Source organism: Thermobia domestica, chromosome 7 (assembly GCF_964235325.1).
Source record: "Thermobia domestica chromosome 7, izTheDome1.hap1.1, whole genome shotgun sequence".
Taxonomy (NCBI): Eukaryota; Metazoa; Arthropoda; class Insecta; order Zygentoma; family Lepismatidae; genus Thermobia; species Thermobia domestica.
Genome location: NC_137460.1, coordinates 30021954 through 30042709, shown reverse-complemented (window position 1 = coordinate 30042709; position 20756 = coordinate 30021954). Strand labels below are relative to the sequence as shown.

Genomic DNA, 20756 nt, shown 5'->3' with positions numbered 1-20756 from the left:
ATTTCAATGACAGCTGTCACCGAATATTAGAAAGTGAATATGGAGAACTGTGAAATAAAGTAAATAGATGCGCGTAATTCTATTATACAATTATGTGGGGAACGCTTTTCTTCGAATCCCAAACGGTTATCGTCGAAGATACACAGTTAAAAAAGCACTCTGTTGATCAAATTGAAAAGACTCAACGGTTTATCCCTCTATACAGAGACGTTGCTTATGTGAGTGTCCCAGTGACTTACTCGAGATTTTCTTCTTTAACCGAAAGGTAAGTTATATAGACGTTCCTCAATGAGGAAAACATCACGAAACGTTCTTCAATTTAAGGCTACGTCATCGTTTTCAGCAATGGTCCCGATTTACAGTACAATTCTTCTTTGCCTTCTAGTTCGCAAAAAAAAAAAAAAAAAAAAAAAGACAGTAGAAAATAATTTCACATTTTTTTAATTATATCAACACACACAGAAATAGTGTGTGCTATGTTCTACTAGCATAACTACCAGTTTATTTTCTTACATTTGTATGAGGAATTGACGGCAACGTGTGAAAGCAGAGAACTGCCATTACAGCGACCTGTGTTCAAATCCCGTCATGGCATTTGTTATTTTTTCTTTCTTCGAAGGTATTATTTACGTAATCGATATTGTAATTCTGGTATTCCTTTATTATTATTGTTATTGTTATTATTATTGCAACTTGGCTACATATTTTATATTTTATGAATTTTCTGATTTGATTTCAAGTCTTTTTGTTGAATAATTAACACACTCCATTGTAGGGGGTTCGGGGGAGAATCCTTTCGCTTTTTGTTTGTTTACTTGCACGCTACACCAAGCCTGGATACTACATTTCACTTTTCTATATCTATGGGAAGTACCCTAAACGTTTTGACTATCATAAGAGAAAAGTGAATAAGTGATGATATTAATGAGCTTTGCGTATTAACAACATTTAAAGTATTAGATTGTCGGAAAAGTCATGCCGTATTTCGGTAAAGTATGATAAATTAAGAGTTTGTGGATTATCAAGAGTTGTTCGGATGATGCAATAGTTAGGCCATGAACAGCTAAGATGTTAAGCGTTTTGTGTATTAATATTGCTCTTTGTTTGGTTTCTTTTACAGATTTGAGAACACAGAAGATGGAAGAAAAAAATGCATGTTCAGCATATTTTATTGTTTTACTTCAGGCAATGGAAGAACATGCGAATAGTTTTTGCGATGTCTACTGCCCTAAATGTTTCTGTGTTTTTGTCCGTGTTCTTAAAAGGCTACTAGAGAAACTGTAAAAGTGAGTAAATATCGTAAGGCATAAGATACATAAAGTACTGATGAAGGTTCGTTAAATTAGTTAACTTTTAAAAAAATAATCCAATGCCCTGAGACGCCAAATTCCAATCTATATGAGTATCTATCCAGGGCCGTGTTGAGAAAATCAGGGCCCGAGGCGAGAACATGTGACAGCCCCTCCTCACATATGAGTGAGGTCGCTAGAAAAGTAGAAAAGCCGCGAAGCGCTACTATGATTGGCGTAAGAAAATTTTCAAAAATAAACCCTGGTTTTCCTTGATTTTAAACACTTTTACCACGTTTTCCTTTTCTTTTTTCCTCCCGAATTTTGCGCTCTCTCGGGTGTCCGGGGCCGTACCTCGATCGCTCCCCTCGCGGCACGGCACTGTGCCTACCAAGGGTTCTAAGTACTCTAAAGGCCAATTTCTCCTTCATGTTTGTATATTTTTTTAGTTGTCTGGACTTTTCTCTCTGCATGATACTTTACTATTTTATTTATTTATTTCCTCCAACAGAGAGATCTCCAATTATAGGAGGTGTACAGAATTGATTACATTATTATAACAATAATAAGTAAAACAAATTTATAAATGAAAATAATAAAAATAAAAATAGTAAAAGCAATAAGCAAGTACAATACATAACTTTGTATGCGGAAATTTTAGAGATCAATGCGTACATTTTTGAAGCACAACCTCATATTCGCATTCTAGAAATAGTCATACATACATAATGCATATATACACTTACATATACATATATATATACATATACATACACCAATATTTATACATACAAATATATATATATGCACGAACACACACATATGTATCTCGCACATTTCACATGCACACACTCATGTGCTCACCATGGATATTGTACCTCACAGTAACATGAAAATAGAAAATAATCAAATGTGATTACCGTAGTTAATATAGTAATATCTAATATTAATTACGTTTCCTATTTAACTTAATTTCGCACAAATATCTGTTCAAAATTTTTTTAAATATTATGTATCATCAATTTCGATGTGGAAAACTCGCGGATCTTCAAGATTTTCCTGTTCGTCGTCGATATCTCGAGGCGGTAGCACATTTTTCGACAACCTGTCTACCAAAGTGTTCGACTTGCCAGGAATGTGTGAAATAGTATAGTTACAATGCTCTAATTCAGCAAGAATCCGTGCAAATTTAGCCAAATTTTTCGTCTGACGAAGATACGTTAAGGCTCTATAGTCAGTACGTAAAAACATGTCTACCTAATAAAAAGTAGCGAAAGCGTCGAAGAGTAAAGATCAATGCAGCTAATTCGAGTTCAAATGAATGGTATATCTCTTTTTATGGGGACCCACAGCAAAACTACAAAACGCAATAAGACCAATGGAGCATCTTTTTCGTCAATTTCAGGTTGTAGGACGCATCCAGAAATCCCATGGACACTGGCATCTGTATAAACAAATACGTCTCTATACGGGTGAAATTGCAAGAGTTTGGGCTGAACAAATGGCATTCTTAAGCCGCTCAAATGCCTGCTGCTGGCTGCAGTCCACTTAAATGGAACATTCTTTTTAAGCAGTTTTTGTAAATCTTCAGTTAAAGTTGAAAAATTGTCTATATAATTTCTTACGAAAGAACACAGCCCTAAAAAAATCTTCAGTTGTTTTTGAGTTTTCGGGCGCTTGTAATTTCGAATGGAATTCGTAATGCGATCTGAGGTCGACACACTGGGCCTTATGCAGAGTCGTTTTGACGTCTGATTAAAGCCATACTACAAGGTTGACTAAAGTATGGTTATAAAAATTGTATTCACAGTCTCTGATTAGGACGTCGTATTTGACGAAGTTAATCACATGTGACTAATTAATCTAGAGCAGAGGCTAATCTTATACCCACGGTTTAGCGCGCGACACAATATTTTAGATTTCGTAATTCATCTATTTTGATTTTTAAAGACTACGCATGCGCTCATATACTTTTCCGTAGTTGCCAGATTCATTTTTTCACCAATGCATTGGGGTTGTGTAAGTTAATCATACCCAAATCAACGTTTTAGTTGTACTCAAAGTTGACTCTGAATACCAAAAAAGTGCACCTTCCTTAGTAAAGATATAGTATGCCATTAACTAGTCCGCGGCAAACAAACGATTAACTCATTCTCTCTGAATAACGCCCACTATGACGAGAAATAGTATGCCCAAGAAGTTCTAAAGGAAAGTGTCCTAACTTTGTTTTTTCTGTTGAAAGTTTTAGTCCTCTACTCCTCAATCTCTCGAATAACTTTCGGGTCGTTTCAATAACTTCATCAATCGTATCCGATCCCCACACGATGTCATCGAGATAATAATACACAGAATATTTCTCCAAACCAGCAAGCCTTAACATCATCAGATCGTTCAAAGCAGCTGGGGAAGTAATGCACCCTTGTGGTAACGAACAAAAGCAATACTGCTGGTCACAAGGAATCGAAAATGCAGTATATAATTGACTCTTTTCAGTCAATTTCACTTGAAATAAGCCGCTCGAAAGATCGCTGATATTTATATACTTTTTTCCACTAGACCGTACGAAAATGTCTTGAATGGGCTGCACGGGGAAGAAGTGGGCACAATGCAAGAGTTCAACTAGGATCAGCAATAAATTTATAAGATACATTTTTCTTACGAACTAAAGTGATTGGGCTGCTGTAAGGGCTACTACATTTTTTAATAACCTTTTGTTTAAGTAACTGCTGCACTTGTTCATTAAGAGCTTCACGTAAATGATACGGAATTGTGTATTGACGGACGTTTATTGGCTGGTCAGTTCTTAGTCGAATTTCATGCTCATAGTCACGGGCTTGAGAGAAATCGTCCGGGGACCAACTAAAACATCTTTGAATTCCGTTATTAAATCATAAAAACGTTGTTTTTCACTATCTGACAATTCAGGATTCACATTTACTCCAGTACAGTCAAACTGATCACTTTTAATTGGTTGAGGTTCATTTTCAAGCGTAAGGTTAGTACACAAATTTTCTTCCCTATCTTCTACCGCATTACCTAAGATGATATGGGGCCATAAAAGAAATCGCTACTTGGTAGGGTTAGTTACCCAAATATGTGAATTAACACTATCCACATATGACTCTTGCACTAACAGATTGCCAGTGCTTGCTAAAAACTTGTTAGGTTGCAACCAATTTCTAGAACCCACCAAATCAAAACATTTGGTTTCTGGAACACATGTTTTTGTACGAGATGGCGACGGTACGGAAGACAAAGCCTTGAAAACTGGTGTGATTAAAGTTGCAAATTCATGAGTCATAATTAACTTGAGGAGAATTTGGCAACGTTGATGGCGGAATCTTTCCGAACCTTGTAACTTCTAAAGTCAATTCATTCTGATCTAAGTTAGCCTTGTGTGCAAGCAAAAAATCCTGTCCAAGTAGTGGAGGGTGAGTATGCGTAGGAACCACACTAAATGGATGGCAAAAAATATGCGATCCCAACCGGAATCGAACTAGAGCTATCTTATTAACTGACAAAGTGTTCCTACGCATATTTGCCATATTTGCATATTTGCAAGTAAAAATGAACGCGTGCCCAATAACTTAGCACCGCGTGGAACCATATGAGAGCCTATACACGAATCAAGAAGAACAGGGGCCCTCTTTTCCACTTATAATAGCGTTAATATGTGGTAGAGTTCGTTTTCTCTATATATAGGGACTTTAACACGCTTAACAGTCAATGGCCCTTCATCATCAACCCTGTGCACTAGTTCAAATTGCTTCTACAATGCTGATCAAAATGATTCTCTTTGCCACATTTGTCACAAATTACTGGGCGTCTATTCAAATTCCGTGAATTGCCACTATTATTGTGGTCACGAGACTCACTGTGTTGTGATCTCTCGCCATTCCCCTACGAGAGGAAAAGTTACGTCTAAAGTTATTATTATTATTATTATTACTATTATTATTATTATCAATACCTATAGGCCTATTCACAGGGTCTATTAAAAGCAATTATGTCTGAGTGGTTTGATTCAACAACTAATTATTATTATTATTATTATTATTATTATTATTATAGTCAAGATGGCGCCAACTGACGACACGTGTGGTCTGTGTCGTAAGCCATTTTTTGGAAAACAATTAATTCTAGCATGTTGTCTATGCAACAATAGATATCATGTAAAGAACTGTCTCAAGTTTGGACGTGTTGAATACGAAATGTATTCGGAAAAAGGCATTTCAACATATAAATTTCAAAACTGCATAAGGCAACGAGACTACAACACGGTAGTTACTCCTACATTGAGGAAGCACGTAAGTTCCATAGACACTGATCAAAAAGACAATTATGGTGGTGATTCTAGTGATGATGAAATTTTAGAACATGAGGAAAACAAATCCTCAAATACTATTTGTTCAAATAACAACTCAAAAGGTGTTTCATGCTATAGTGTAGTGAATGAAAAGTTAGACCATGTAATATCTATATTACAGGAAATAAGTGACAAGTATGAAGCATTGAAAGCTGAATTAATTTCTGTAAAGGAAGAAAACATCAAATTAAACGAATTAGTGAAAGCAAGTAGTGAGAACAGAGTTAAGACATTTGCAGAAGTTGTAAAGAGTCCACCCACACCTGACCGTGTTCTAGTGCAAAGGTGCTCGAATGAAAACAATGTCAAGGTCAATGAAGTGAACGACATGCCATATGAGCGAGTTGCAAAAAATGTAGACAATAGTGAATGGAAGGTTGTAAGCCAACGCTCCAGGCGTATTAATCCAGCAAAACAGCCAGGAATCGTAACAAATCATGAATCACGCGAACCTATAAGAAGCTCAAATCTAATGCAGAGAAGAAGTGCTAATGATAAACTAAAGGTAAAAAAAAAAAAAAAACTCGTGTATCCGCAGTGTTTGTGACTCGACTTGATCCTAATGTTTCGTGTGATGAGCTTAGTGCATTTATTAAAGATAGTGCAAACATTGATGTTGTAAAGTGTGCCAAATTAAAAACAAAACACAACAGTTATTCATCCTTTTACGTTAGTGTACATGAAAAACATTTTGATACTGTGTGCAATTCACACATGTGGCCTGAAGGAGTATTGTTTACAAGGTTCATGGGACGTTTGAAGAATGAAATAGTGGTACCCACGTCGGCAAGCGATCGGAATGGAAAAGAGCAACAACAGGTAACTAATACATAATCAATGCATACGAGATATTTACAACTATATTATCAAAATTCTAATGGTTTGAACACAAAAGAAAAAGAATTTACAGATGAAATAAACTGTGAGAACTATGATTTTTATTGTATAACAGAAACGTGGTATAAAAAAGGAAAACTGTTATCTTTCTCAAATCTCTAGAAACTACAGTGTGATACGAAAAGATAGAAATCTAACCCTCACAAATAAGTCTAAAGGTGGAAGGTGTTTACTCTTAATAAAAAAATGAATATTCTTGTGAAATCCTTAATCCCCCTGACGAATCCTTAGACATTATTATAGCAAAAATTTTAATTCCTGACAGTACCCCATTGATTTTATGTTTAGTTTATTTCCCTCCTGACATTTTACTTCAAGATTTTAGTAACTACTGTGATTGGTTATGCTCTTTTGTATTGACGAAACATTTTAATGTAATTATATTAGAAGATTTTAACGCAGGAGACATAGTTTGGATTTCAGGTAACATAACAACTGATAATTATTATTCGAAGAAAAAAGCAGAAAAACTATTTGAATTAAGCAATATTTTAAATTTAAACAAGAAAAACAAGTCATATGACCATAGTAATCCGGGAAGAGTATTAGATTTGTTGCTAACAAATTCGGGTAACAGTTCTATGCATTTTGACATCCCACCACTGACTAAAGTCGATCGCTTCCATCCCCCATTCATGTTTGAGTGGAAAATTATAGATAGTGGCAAATATTGTCTCGTTCCTCAGTACGATACATATAATTTCAAACAAGCAAATTTCCTAGGTATTTACAAGGGCACTAAAGAAATTAACTTAATAAATAATTGCAGTAAGAGTGTCAATGAAACCACTGACCATTTATATAATTTAATTTATTCTGTGTTTAACGAGCATTTATCTAAGAAGTCAATTGGTTCATGGATGACGCGAGAATTGAAAGCACTAATAAACAAAAACAAAAAAAAACTAAATATTTTGTTAAAGCTAAAAGAACAAATGATGACGTATGGTATCAGAGATATTCAGACCTAAGGAAGCTTGTAAAAAAGAAATACATGGAAGCAAGAAAATCTTATTATTCAGGTTTAGAAAATAGTATTTATAAGAACAGCTCATATTTTTGGATCGTTTTTAAAAAGTCTGACTGTAAACAAGTACCGAAGCAAATAAATTGTAATGGTATGCTAATTCAAGACACTATCGAAATTGCTGAAGCATTTAACCCTTTGGGGATTTTATCGTACAATTTGTACCATACGCGTTTTTTATGGTACATTGCGTTATTTCTCTTCTATTTGAGCTTTTTCGTCCGGTTTTTTTCGTTTTTCAAGTCCAGAGGCATTGTAGAAGACATTACGTATGGTCTCAGACCTTCCTGTGTTCAGACATAGGAGGTGATGACGTCATAAGTCTAAAATTTATTTTTTCATTTATTTAGCCTATGTTCAATATTTTTTGGCGGGCTTATTTTTGAACGTAGAAGATTGAAATTTTGCACAAACATTCAGTCCAAGGAGTAGTATTTACTAGATTTTTTTTCAGATTTGTGAGTTAAAACAGAAGGGGAACCAGAGGGGCAAAGGGTTGAAAAAAGAGATATTTTTACTCCCAAAATTCCTTTTTTCGGGATTTTCCCGCCTTATATACATGATGAAGAGACATGAGTCACACCGTCTGAAAGGCAATTTTATTCTGAAGAGAATGATGGGCGAAACATGACCCTAGGATAATTAGGGATGTCTCAGGGAATTTTAAAAAAATATCCCTCTGTATAGGGTAATATGGTACATTGTCGGTATATATATATTTTTGGCGGGCTTACTTTTGTACCTAGAAGATTGAAATTGTGCATAAACATTCAGCCTACCTAGTAGTATTTATCAGATTTTTTTCAGATCTCTGCGTTAAAAACAGGGGGGTCCAGAGGGACTAAAAGTTGAAAAAAGAGATATTTTTACCCAAAAAATCCCATTTTTCGTCATTTTCCTGCCTTACATACATGATGGAGACACGGGAGTCATACCATCTGAAAGGCAGTTTTATTCTAAAGAGAATGATGTGCAAACCATGATCCTAGGTTAATTAGGGATGTCTCAGGGAATTTTTTTCAATATATACCTGTGTATAGGGTAATATGGGACATTTTCTGAATTTTTTTTGGCGGGCTTATTTTTGCGCGTAGAAGATTGAAATTGTGCATAAACATTTAGTCCACCGAGTAGTATTTACCAGAGTTTTTTCAGATTTCTGCGTTAAAACAGGGGGGTCCAGAGGGGCTAAAAGTAGAAAAAAGGGATATCTTACCCAAAAAATCCCGTTGTTTCGTCATTTTCCAGCCTTAGATACATAATGGAGACACGTGAGTCATACCGTCTGAGAGGCAGTTCTATTCTGAAGAGAATGATGTGCAAACCATGATCCTAGGTTAATTAGGGATGTCTCAGGAATTTTTTTCCCTGAGATCATAGTGTAATGTGGTAATTTGGGGCATTGTGGGAGTTTATGATAAAATTTCTCCCGCCCTTAGTATTCAAGATAGAAACTTGAAATTTGGCACACACATTCAGTATACCAAATACTATTTATCAGATTTTTTAGACGGCTACGTTCACACAGGGCCGTTCCAGGGGGCCCAAAGTGCGAGAAAAAATTTCCATCCGAAACTTTTCCTTTTGACATCATTTTTCCCGCTCCTGGTATATGGTATGAGAATGCAAGTGGTACCATTTGAAAGCCAGCTCGATTCTGAAGAGAATGAGGTATGAACCATGATCCTAGGATAAATAGTGACGATGCAGTAGCTGCTTGACTGAAAGTCTAAAAAATAGCCCAAAAAGCCGCAAACCGGAAAGGGTTAAGAGTGTATTTTATGAAGCTTTTAACTTAGAAGTAGGTCAAGAGGTATTGCCTGAGAATATCGTTAGTAATAGTACTCTAATCGGAATTCCTACCGTTACTGATCTAGATGTAATGGAAGCAATTTAACTAATTAAATCGAACACTACTCCAGGTCCAGATAATGTTCCTTATTATGTAATAAAAGCTTGTGCAACTGAACTTTCAACTAGTTTGGCAAATATATTTAACGTTTCATTACGTACAGGTGTATCTCCTTCAATGTGGAAGCAAGTTTGTTGTTCAGGTGTATAAATCAGGTTATAGACAGATTGTAAGCAACTACAGGCAAATAACTCTTGTCAATGCATTCTCGAAGATATGTGAACTAATTGTCCATAAACACATATTTTAATGTAAGAAATATCTTAAATGAGTCTCAACATGGTTTTTATAAGGGCAAGTCAATTGTAAAAAATCTAATTCATTTTACAGACTTTACCTATAACGCACTGAAAAATAAATTGCAAGTCGATGTAATATACATAGATATATCAAAAGCTTTTGACTCTGTCAGTCATAAGTATCTCATTAGCAAGTTATCAAATATTGGTTTGTAACTTTTGTACATCTGCTGGATTGAAAGCTATCTGTCAAACAGAACTTACGAAGTTAAAATCGGACCTGCACATTCTAGTGTAGGCTGTGTAAAAAAACGGAATACCACAAGGGTCGCCCTTGGGCCCTCTCTTATTTTCTTTATTTTTAAATGACCTGACAGAAAAAGTAAAATACTCTAAAATTCTCCTACATGCTGACGATATGAAGTTGTTCAGATTAGTCAACAATGAGTTCGATAATTATTTACTGCAACAAGACTTAAATGCAGTAAACACGTGGTGTGGAAATAATTTTCTAAAAATTAATGATAATAAAACAAAATTTATGACATACACCAATAAAACTCAATATTATGTCAGTAAATATGAGGTCAACGGTGTACAAATTGAGAAAGTAAGCATTACTAAAGCCCTAGGTATTACATTTGACAGTCAGTTAAAGTTTTCTAATCATATAAATTGTATTGTACAAGGTGCCAGAAGGAAAATAGGTTTTATTTTTAAACAGTGGCCTGTATTTCAAAGAGATAAAACGTATGTATTTCTATATACATTACTTGTAAGACCAAAATTAGAATTTGGTTCGGTAATTTGGAAGAGCATTTCTAAAACTTTGACAAACAAGATTGAATCTGTGCAAAAATGTTTTATTGGACTGCTATGTTTTAAAATGAAAATGAGCTATTACTCACATAGTTATGAATATTGGACTGATTATTGGGGTTTAGAAAGCCTTATGAATAGACGAAAAAATTTCGACAGAGTATGCATGCAAAAAATACTAGATAACATTTATATCAGTGAATATTGTTTACAAAACATAGGTTTTAAAGTGCCAAATCATAGCATAAGAAATACCATGATTTTAGTTCCTCTGAATTGGAAATGTGAAATTTTAAAAAGATTGACATATTCCTTAAGCTCATTTTAGACTTATTGTATCAAACAATGTGAAAGTTTTATGTAATCTGACTGATAGTTTTTAATCAATGACGTTTAGAAACATTAAGCCAAATGTAATTTTATGACTGCTGTTCTTAGCTTCTTGTTGTTTTAGATGGATGGAAAACTTGATAAGTTTTACTGCGTTGACAAGGAATTATTTCTGCTTAGCTGACTTTTATCTACATTGTGTTTTATATTAGTACCCTTCTTTTTATTGTTTTCTTTCTTATTATTTATTTTTAGTAGTATTATTATTCCATCGCATACTCTGATACCAAGTGCTGTATTTTTGCCAAAAGCTGTTCGCGGCACTAAAATAAAGATTATTATTATTATTATTATTACGTCTAAATGAGTTGCGCTGGTAAGTATTTTTTCCACTCTCATCTACTTTTAGAGTAAGCTGATTTAACTGTTTCTGAATTGCAGCTAACTGATCTTTGTACTCTTTTCTCGGCTGTAAAGCGGAAATAGGAGAGTTCAAAGTCCGAGTCGGAACTTGAGAAGGCTGAGTTTGCACTAAATATGTTTGTTGCACAGCTGTAGTCTCCGGAGGATTTAACTGAATCGAAGAATTTTATAAGAATGGATTTTTCTTCATGATGTTCTCTATTGCTTTACGTTCAAGCAACACACGAGCTTTTTCTTCCTCAAGTAAATCCTGAAGCAATGCTTCCACAGTATCGTATTTCTTCTTTATTGCCAACCGCATGTATTCAGGAATAAGTCCGTCTATAATAAGCTGAATTTGTTTCATAACCGAAGCATCTTTGTCATTGCGAAGAATAAGGTTTCTCTTAGCATATACGTACGAAACTACAGAGTCAGTCTCATTGTGCTCACGTGCCCTCATTTCCTGTTCCGTTAACTAAGGTAACAAAGAATTCTTAAACTATCAAGAAACCTCTGTTTAAATTGCGCGTATGTCATATCAGGAAGTCTGACTGTTTCGAAAGTGTGTCAAACCAAAAACCCGCAGGACCTTTTATCAAGGAACCTAAAATCCATTTTTTTTAAATCAGACTAATTATTCACCTAGGCTAAAATTTCAAAATGATCAACATATCTCTCTACATCATCGCTTATCCGCCCATAAAATGGTTCTGGCCTGAGAATATGTGACAAAACACCTATGTTATCCGTCTCTCTACCTTCAGCCATGTCCGATTGAAACAAACTGTCACTATTTTGAAAAACCGAAATAGAGGGATCTTCTATACTAGACAACGAGTGGGAAAACCGTATTTTTTTTAGCTTATCTAAACACTTTCTTTTAAAATGAACACGTCCAGAAGAAGAGGATGCAATAGGTTCAAAAATTGAGTTATATCTAATTCATCACTAATGTTATAGCCTTCCACAAAATGACGCAACGTAAAAAATATACTAATTATAAGCACAAATTAAATATAGTATATTAAAATTCCTTTACACCAAACCACCAGACCAATTTCTGCTAAAATTCAATTACGTAGAGCTGCAAGGTACCACAGAGAAAAAAACACAGCATCAATTCCACCATGTTGCATCACCGTACATAGAGTCGGCATAGCACTGAAGGCAACCTAATAAAGTAAGAAAATCGTTGCCCAACAGATTGGGGATGTTGTCTCCACCACCTGCTTTTATGAAAAGCTGGAAACATGAATAATTAACCCCGGATTACAAATCTTAATTTTTACGTGGTTACAAACCATTCGTAAATTTTACGACTCAGTTTTATTCTTTTTATTATTTCTGCCTATATTATTATTTTTTAAATCTGAAAATAGGATTGTTTATAGAATTATATCGACAATAATATTGGATGCCTTTGGAATACTTTATTGAATAGGTACATGTTAAAAGTTATGTATATAACTTGCTAGTTGTATACTTGAATCGCAAATATGACGTCATGAAGAGAGAGTTACATCTATGTGGGTAAATTGTTTTATAGATATTACAATAATGGATAACTAAAGTAGAAGGACCAAGGCAACTAGAAAGCGTAGCATTTTGCATATAAACTTCGAAGAAAGTAATTAGGTACAAACTTGAAAATTTTTATACCAAACATTATCATTTTTTCCTCGTCACTCACCACGCAACACACACCTCTATTTTCAGCACAAATCCCCTTCCTCCAGTGCTTACACAAGTGTGTTGCCATTCTCCTGTTTACCGACGGACAGTAAAAGCAAATTTTTGTTGTTCTTCGTGGCGGGTTTGCCATAGAGTTAGTGAAGTTAATGTGCTTCATTAGCAGTATCACTAGAGTCTTCATCAGAAGATATCTCATCGAAAAACCTTCTTATTTGTTTTCATGTTCTTCATCACTGTCACTCATAGCTTCTCCACCAACGAAGACAAAAAATAGTTACACACTATGACACAAGCCTTTGCACAGTTTATAGTCCAAAAAACACTCATATAATGTTAAAAACAATAAAGTGGATTTGTCAAAATTTGTGAAAAAAAACTTACGTGGTTACAACCCTTTCGTAAAAATTACGACTAGATCTTCAAAATATGCATGATGAAATGGACCGACACCGCTGTAAAACCAAAACTAGCCTCTGCTGTAAGAGCTAGGAAGGTATTGGGGAGGAGGGCGGCCGCCCATTTGCGGTTCCGCGAATTCAACAACTTTGGACATACCGTTTCGTAAAATTTACGAATGGTTTGTAATCCAGGGTTAAATTGTATAATTCTTTCATGTAATGCAAAAGATACTAAATTCGGGATGTAGCTTTAACAGTGCTAATATTATAATTACAAATGAAATGCACAAACTACATATTTCAAAAGATGAAGCAGAATTTGGGTAGGTAAATTAGAATGTTAGGTCTGTAAAATTGTAATGGTTTGTAATGCAAAGTCCCTTCAATATGTCAGCTGATTACAATACCTTCAAGTATCGAAGTAGCTCCATGACCTGTCGTCTAACGTTTTTTTCGCCGCCAAAATCTTATTCAAACTCCCCGACCAGCTCTGTGTTCGTGATTTTATTCAAAGACTGGTTTCGCAAATCCCATCCCCTTTTCTTCTTCTGTCCATAAAAGGTAACAAAACTTCAAATGTTCGGGAACACCTACAATCACGTTGTCTTGACGTAAAATCGAAAGTTCTAGACAGTTTAGGACAAAAACCTCCAAAGTTCAGTACCACAAGCATTACACTCAATCAACCTTGCAGGTGACATCGTAAAACGTGAACTCGCCAATATAGCTGATAACGTAGAAAATAAGTATTTCCACAAGAAAATAATGTTTACGTTAGCGGATATAAATCACTTCACTTAGTAGAAAGAGTATTATCTGGCATGTTAGTCAAAATCAGAATATTTACTCAACAAAGTGACAAAATATAGCTGATATACGACACGATGTGAAATGTGAAAAAGTAGCAAATAAGGGGAAAAAAGCAGGACGAGGAATAAGGTGTAGACATGTGCAAGGTAAAGGACTTCTGCCATTGCATCTAGTTTAATGAACAAAAAACTATTACAAATTGCTTCAAGGAAGCTTGAGGCTACATGATTTCAAATCATCTTAAAAAAATAAATGTGACATCCACAAGAATCGAACTACGGACTTCCGGGACCATATCTCTCATGATGTAACAATAGGTTTTCTGTTGGGTTTAAATCTGTACTTCACCTTGGCCGATCTTCTAGAAATGGGTCACAGGCATCTTAAAGCCAAGAAACCACACTTTTGGCTGTATGACAAAGAAAGCTTCAAGAAAGTATAAAAAAGACGCTCCACTCTTTGCAAAGGACGATTCCAATGCATCGTTTAATTGTTCAAAATAGACAAACTGATTCATGGTCTGGTTTCTAGGGAGAATAACTGAGGCCCCTATATCGCCATAACGAAAGGAACCCCGGACCATGATACTGGCAGGGTGTTTTACAGATGGACAGGTGTACTGAAGAAGGATGGGATCAGCACCGTGAGCACGATACACTCGCTAGCAACCAGTGCCACTATCAAAAAACGTCAGTCCACAACACCCTTTTCCAATCATTAACTCCAGGTATCGTATTTTTTAATAGAAAGCCAGTCTTTACTTATGATGATTCTCTGTACGAGCGAAATTTTGGCCAGCTCTAAAACTTCGTAGCCCTAAGTCGTCATGAATTTTCTCCTGCGCCGTCCCAAGGGACACATTACCAAACAATGCAGGACTGATTTCTTTTAATTTCCTAGCTGTTAAAAAAGGTCACTTTTGCAGCTGCCTTTTCATAATCTTTAGCGTTCTTTGAGACACTTTCCCAGGCCTACAAGACTTTCTTCTCGGATGGGACATTTTGACGTTTTCTTCGTCCATAAAGCGTTTCAACAAACGTTGTACTGTTCTCAGCTCCAGATCCGTTTGCCTAGAGATATCTTTGGACATTTTATCTGCATTAAACAGGGCAATCACCGCCTCAGTTTTACTAGGCTTCAGCAAGTAATAAGGCATCTTGTCACAAAGAAATGAGATCACAACACACACAGAGCAGCAACAGTTACATGAAATTCCAAGAGCACGTGCACACTCAAAGTAATCCTGTCGACCCATTTGAGCAAATTTAAACTTGTTACTCCACACCAAGCAACACAACAGGTGGGTGTTTCCTGTCAGATGCCACAATACTTTACGCGGTGTCATTAAGAAAATACCCGGATGGTGTGTAAAAGCGCGAAAAATATTGCCACTAAGCTTTAGGCGTCAACACTTTCCGCGCGAACTATATATATATTGTGTACTCCTGATAATTTCTGGACTCTTTCCCGCTCAGCCGGAGTGTTGCCAGTACAGATGAAGATGATACAAATAGTTGACATGTTCTATACTGTTTTGCCACAATCGGTATTGAACATAATAAAAATATGAATGTAGGTTTACTTTCAATATCTCTGTGTCTTAGTCGGTTACAAAAAGTGCAATTGCAAAGATTTTTATCCCTTAATACTTCAAGGCGACTATAAAGCTAGAATCACACTAAGGGCTGGAAGAACCTCACAATATTAAAGAAGATGACGCCTGGCTCCCAAAGTTAGTGATTTTATACTCTAATTACTGTTCACTTAACGTTTAAAAAGTAGCATGTAAATGGATTTTAAAAAATAACATTTTCTTAGAAGTGTGAATAATTTCAGTTTACTGTGCTTAACTTTCTATTTATTGTCGGATTAAAACAATTTGTAACATAATTTTAAATACTTTAGGGGGGCAAGCCAAGATTTGGGGAGACCGGTGCCACCCGTGCTTCCCTTAGCTACATCCCTGTTAGTAATTTATTTGCTAAGTAAGTAGATTTAAGTAAGATTATAAAAACAAGATTCGGAATTTTATGTGCATTAATTGGATGAAAGGTAAAACTTGGAAATATATATATATATATATATATATATATATATATATATATATATATATATATATATATATATATATATATATATATATGTGTGTGTGTGTGTGTGTGTGTGTGTGTGTAATTATGATACGACTGCAAGTTAAGCCAAGCCAGCTCGAAATTTTAGGAACGGTTAACACTTGGAAATTTAGTTTTAGTTTATAAAATAGTCCTTTTGAAGTAAACGTAAATTATGTGTATAATCGTAGTCTATAGGATTCTATGTCCGAAGCTCAAATGTAAACATTTACAGTGTTTGGTAAAGAAGAAGAAGAAGGATAACATTAATTAAATCTCGGAGCTGAAAAGCAGTAATTTTAATAACTAGTGATGGGGCAATTTGGTTACTTTCCCGGAATCAATTCCTTTGAATCCGTTTCGAAGAAGGATTCGTTTCTTCGGACCGAATCCTTTGGTTCCGCAAAGTTAAATGATTCCGAGTTTTTTTTTTTTAATTTGATTCCCCCAATCAAGGATTCGTTCCTCCCTGGATCGAATCCTTTGTTCTGATGAGTCTCGTATGGCTCTGCAATTCGATTCTTCCTTTCATCCAAAATCGTAAAACCACTCATCATCGGCGAAGTTGCTAGAGTGTGTTGGTGTGGGAAATTGGAATCAGTAGAATCAAAAGGAGGGATTGTAAGTACTATTTTTAAAAATGTTCACAAGGTTCCATTTTTTCCTGATAAGACAGAGATAATATTGTACATAGGACAAGAGCAGATAGAGCTATTGTTTGTTTCTTTGAAGTTTTCTGTTTTATTAAAGCGTGTTGCTAAGAGTGCACGTTGAAACTGTTAAAGAGTAACAGGTGATCTTCTTTTTCTTCTATTTTTTTACATAACTATTAAACGCAAAAAAGTACAGGGGCGGACTGGCAACCATAGAGCCCACCCTTCTAAACTGAAATGAGGGCCCACTGTATAAAAATGTAAAAAAAAAAAAAAAAAAGTACTTGGCATTCTTCATATGTATTACATATAAAAGTCCATCTTTGAACCCATAAATAGTATCCCATATATTCATACAAAAGCAAAATATTAATTACAAAAAATCTGAAATCTGAACATTTTAATACTAACTCATACAGTGTGTAATTGGCATTATCATTTTTTATTGCAAACACACACAATACCGGAATTGGTGTTTTCAGTTATGTATATAGTACTATTGTTTTTTATGTAATGAATTTAAACCATTTATTAAAACAAATGAGTGTCATGTTTGAGAAAACCCAAAATATATACATGTGCAATAAGTAAAAACTAATTTCAAGTCAACTTTGAAACACTAAATAATTAAAGCACTGACAGAATTTCTTTCCTCATAAATCAGTTCTAATATCAAATTGGTTGAAATGTTCTACTGAATTGCATACTGTATCCTAATATAATATAATATCAATATGAATGCCAGAAATGTATCCTAATATTAATATATTCATTATGTCCCAGATACACTCACAAACTCAAATATCTACCTAATTCTTTGGAGCTAGATACAAGTAAAACTAGCCATAAAAGATAAGCTACAATTGACTGAAACCATCCAATGGCGTAGTGTATACATTATAATTTATAAACATATTAGACAGAAAAAAAAACCTAGCAACTGTCGTGCAGTACTCGAATGAATCACACCACGCTTATTTGTTTCTTGGGGCTTCACAGATTCAAATAGCCTACGTTATTTTGGGTCAGATGCAGCTTTTTGTAAGTCACATCATCGTTTGTGCTCTCGATTTTTAGCACCACTTTTATATATTTTTTTTCTTTACAGTAATCTTACAATCACTCCTACCATCCATACTGACACAACCACATCTGTCCTCCACGACAAACGACACGTAACTTGTGTTCTAATAATTGAATTGCTGCTATCGGATTTGCTCTTCGATGTAATATACAAATAAAACACACAAGCCAAGGGCAGCAACTTCATAATAATTGTTTGAGGTTTGTATAAAATAATCGTTGATAGTGGCGATTAATTTCTTTTCACTTTACCGCACTGCAAAAAAAAAAACGAAGCCTGATCTGATTTCTTTCTTCGAAGTTTGGTCTGAGGACAATGCAGTTCAAAAGCGTTCCGGCTCCAGCTCCACTTTCCACAATAACAATATATACGAAACTATTGTTTTTTAAAACATCGCCACTATCCGGCTTGTAAAAGGACCGGAGTAGGCAATGGTATCCAAATCCAATAACAGCCTGAAATCTACTATGTTTCTTATATTTAAAAAGTAGTATTTAACGTGCTCGTTTTTAACAGCTGCTGTATCACAAACCCCGCAATGTTTTAGGGCCAGATTGTCTCATGGACGGAACCTTTTCAAGTCGATACACGTGAAGAAGAATAATGTCTGTTCATGAAAGTTTAACTTTACGTCTCTTTTATGCGAAACACAAGTTTGTGGGAGTTACCCTGCCATATTTTTGATGTTGGTAGGCTTAATTGAGCACATCTTTTTAAAATTTGTGGAGGGGGTCCACCCTGCGATTGCAGGGTAGGCCAGTCCGCCCCTGGTTCTGTGATTTTCGTTCTTAATATTTATTTAAATACGTAATACCAGCAACAACAAACGAAGTATCGGGCTTCCTTGTGTAGGGGTCAGTCGTTCTTTCAAAAAAAAAAAATGTTCTGGGGGGCACTCCTGGCACTATTCTATATATTATTAAATTATAGATGTATTATTTTGGTCTCCTCCGGGAGGCCACTCTCAAAGCTACGGGTGGAAGTGCCTCCCAAAAAACATGGTAGAAACACTGGTAGGAGTGTTATTTGGAGAGGGCAGGGGGCAATTGTCTATCCTGATTTTGAGAATTATATATTTTTTAAAATAAATTGTGTAATAATAATAATAATAATAATAATAAACGTTACGCGGAATTTTAGTTTTCGCGGGAAACTCGAGTTGTAATTCCAGTGGCAACTCAGTGGTAGAGCGTTCACCTACTGTGCTTGAGGTCCCTGGTTCGATCCTAGCTCGCGCCATGTGGACCTTGTAATAGACAAACACTGTATGCGTGGTTTTTCTCGGGGTTCTCCCGTTTCCTCCCACTTTCCTCATTCCACCATTTAATTCATTACTTATCATCACCATCTCCTTTAGCCTAACCGGCATAACCGTGCGACGTAAAATTAAAAGATTTCATTTCATTTCTCTTTTCGTATTATCATCGTAGGTGTTGAAATAAGCATTAAAACCTAATTAAACAACGAATTGCGAATTTTATATTAGTATAGGGTTATCTAGACCTTACATCAAAATATATTGAATAAAAGTTTGTGTGTTACAGCAAATAGTTTTATTATCCGTCTTGCAACAAAAATCTATAGACCTGGAAACGCTGAACATCTGTGAAAAGTAAAAACAAAAAGAAAGAAAGAAAAAAATAGTGATAAGACTAGCAGCCGCTCTCCCCCTTTCTTACAGTTGGGAAAGTAGTTGCGTTATTCAGGATATTGCGGAAAAGTGACAGGAGAGCGCGTAGGAAAGATTGCTTGTTTCCAGACATACGCAGTACGTGCAGTGTCGGTCTATTCTGTACTATTGTTTTTGTCCCAACCGTTTCAATCCACTTGTCTGTTGTTTGGTTCCGCCATCTGGTTCCACCAACAGAATCCACTGATTCAATACGTAAACTTCTGAGTGAATCCTTGCCGCTAGTGAATCCGCCCAAATAAATCCGATTCCTTACAGAGATCCGTTCCTTTTACTCCTCTGAAGGATTCATTCTTTCGGAACGAATCATTCCGGAACTACCCATCACTAATAAGAACCCTGAAAGCATATTGTGCCAGGGATGCCACTTCTAGTGATTTCGTACTAGATTTAGTGATTTTATCACTGAACCAGTGATCTAGTACGTACTTCGCGTAAATCTGCACAATCTAGTGATTTTTGGCGTTTCATTTCTCATGCAGATAAATAACAAGGAAATGAATTTTGAAATAACAACGAAAAATGTGTTTCGGTTCAGAGTCTTTTGTTCCACTCTGAGAGCAAACCCTGCCGTGAAATGACCAGGGGTAAAAAGAGAGTATATTTGGCCCTCTGCCTCTTAATGTTCACCGATATGGGATGAGATTGTGAGTTACTTATCGTGAGCAGGTAGTTTTCTGAAGTAAGTAGAGAAATAGTAATTCTCTACTTCTACGCTTTGTCACGTACGGAGGCGCTGGCAGTATCATTCACTTTGCTTGTTCCCAATAATTTTAAAGGAGGAAACCATACTAATATACGTATTAATAAAACGTACCAGCAAATATGTGCAGTACCGATGAAAGTTTCATCCGTGACACACGTGTTGAGCATAAATCTTTTGATATTGTCACATACAAGCACTCTAAACTTGTCCTATCTTTTCGTATTAACCGTAAAATTTCTAACCTCACTAATTTCTCACGAGAAAATTTTTGGCACATGGGATTTGAAGTCTGGACACTTGTACTTTCTTCTTGCGCTAATGAGTAAAC

The 20756-nt window shown here is 35.5% G+C and overlaps 1 protein-coding gene across 1 annotated transcript in view; it reads left to right on the top strand.

Moving 5' to 3' along the window:
* LOC145689962 (uncharacterized) overlaps positions 1–1287 on the top strand; it is a 58256-nt gene extending 56969 nt beyond the window's left edge. The window contains exon 4 of the mRNA XM_081764350.1: positions 1121–1287. Coding sequence (XP_081620476.1) covers positions 1121–1126 — 6 coding nt within the window. The 3' untranslated portion in view covers positions 1127–1287. The remainder of the gene's footprint in view (positions 1–1120) is intronic.
* The last annotated feature ends 19469 nt before the right edge of the window (positions 1288–20756 follow it).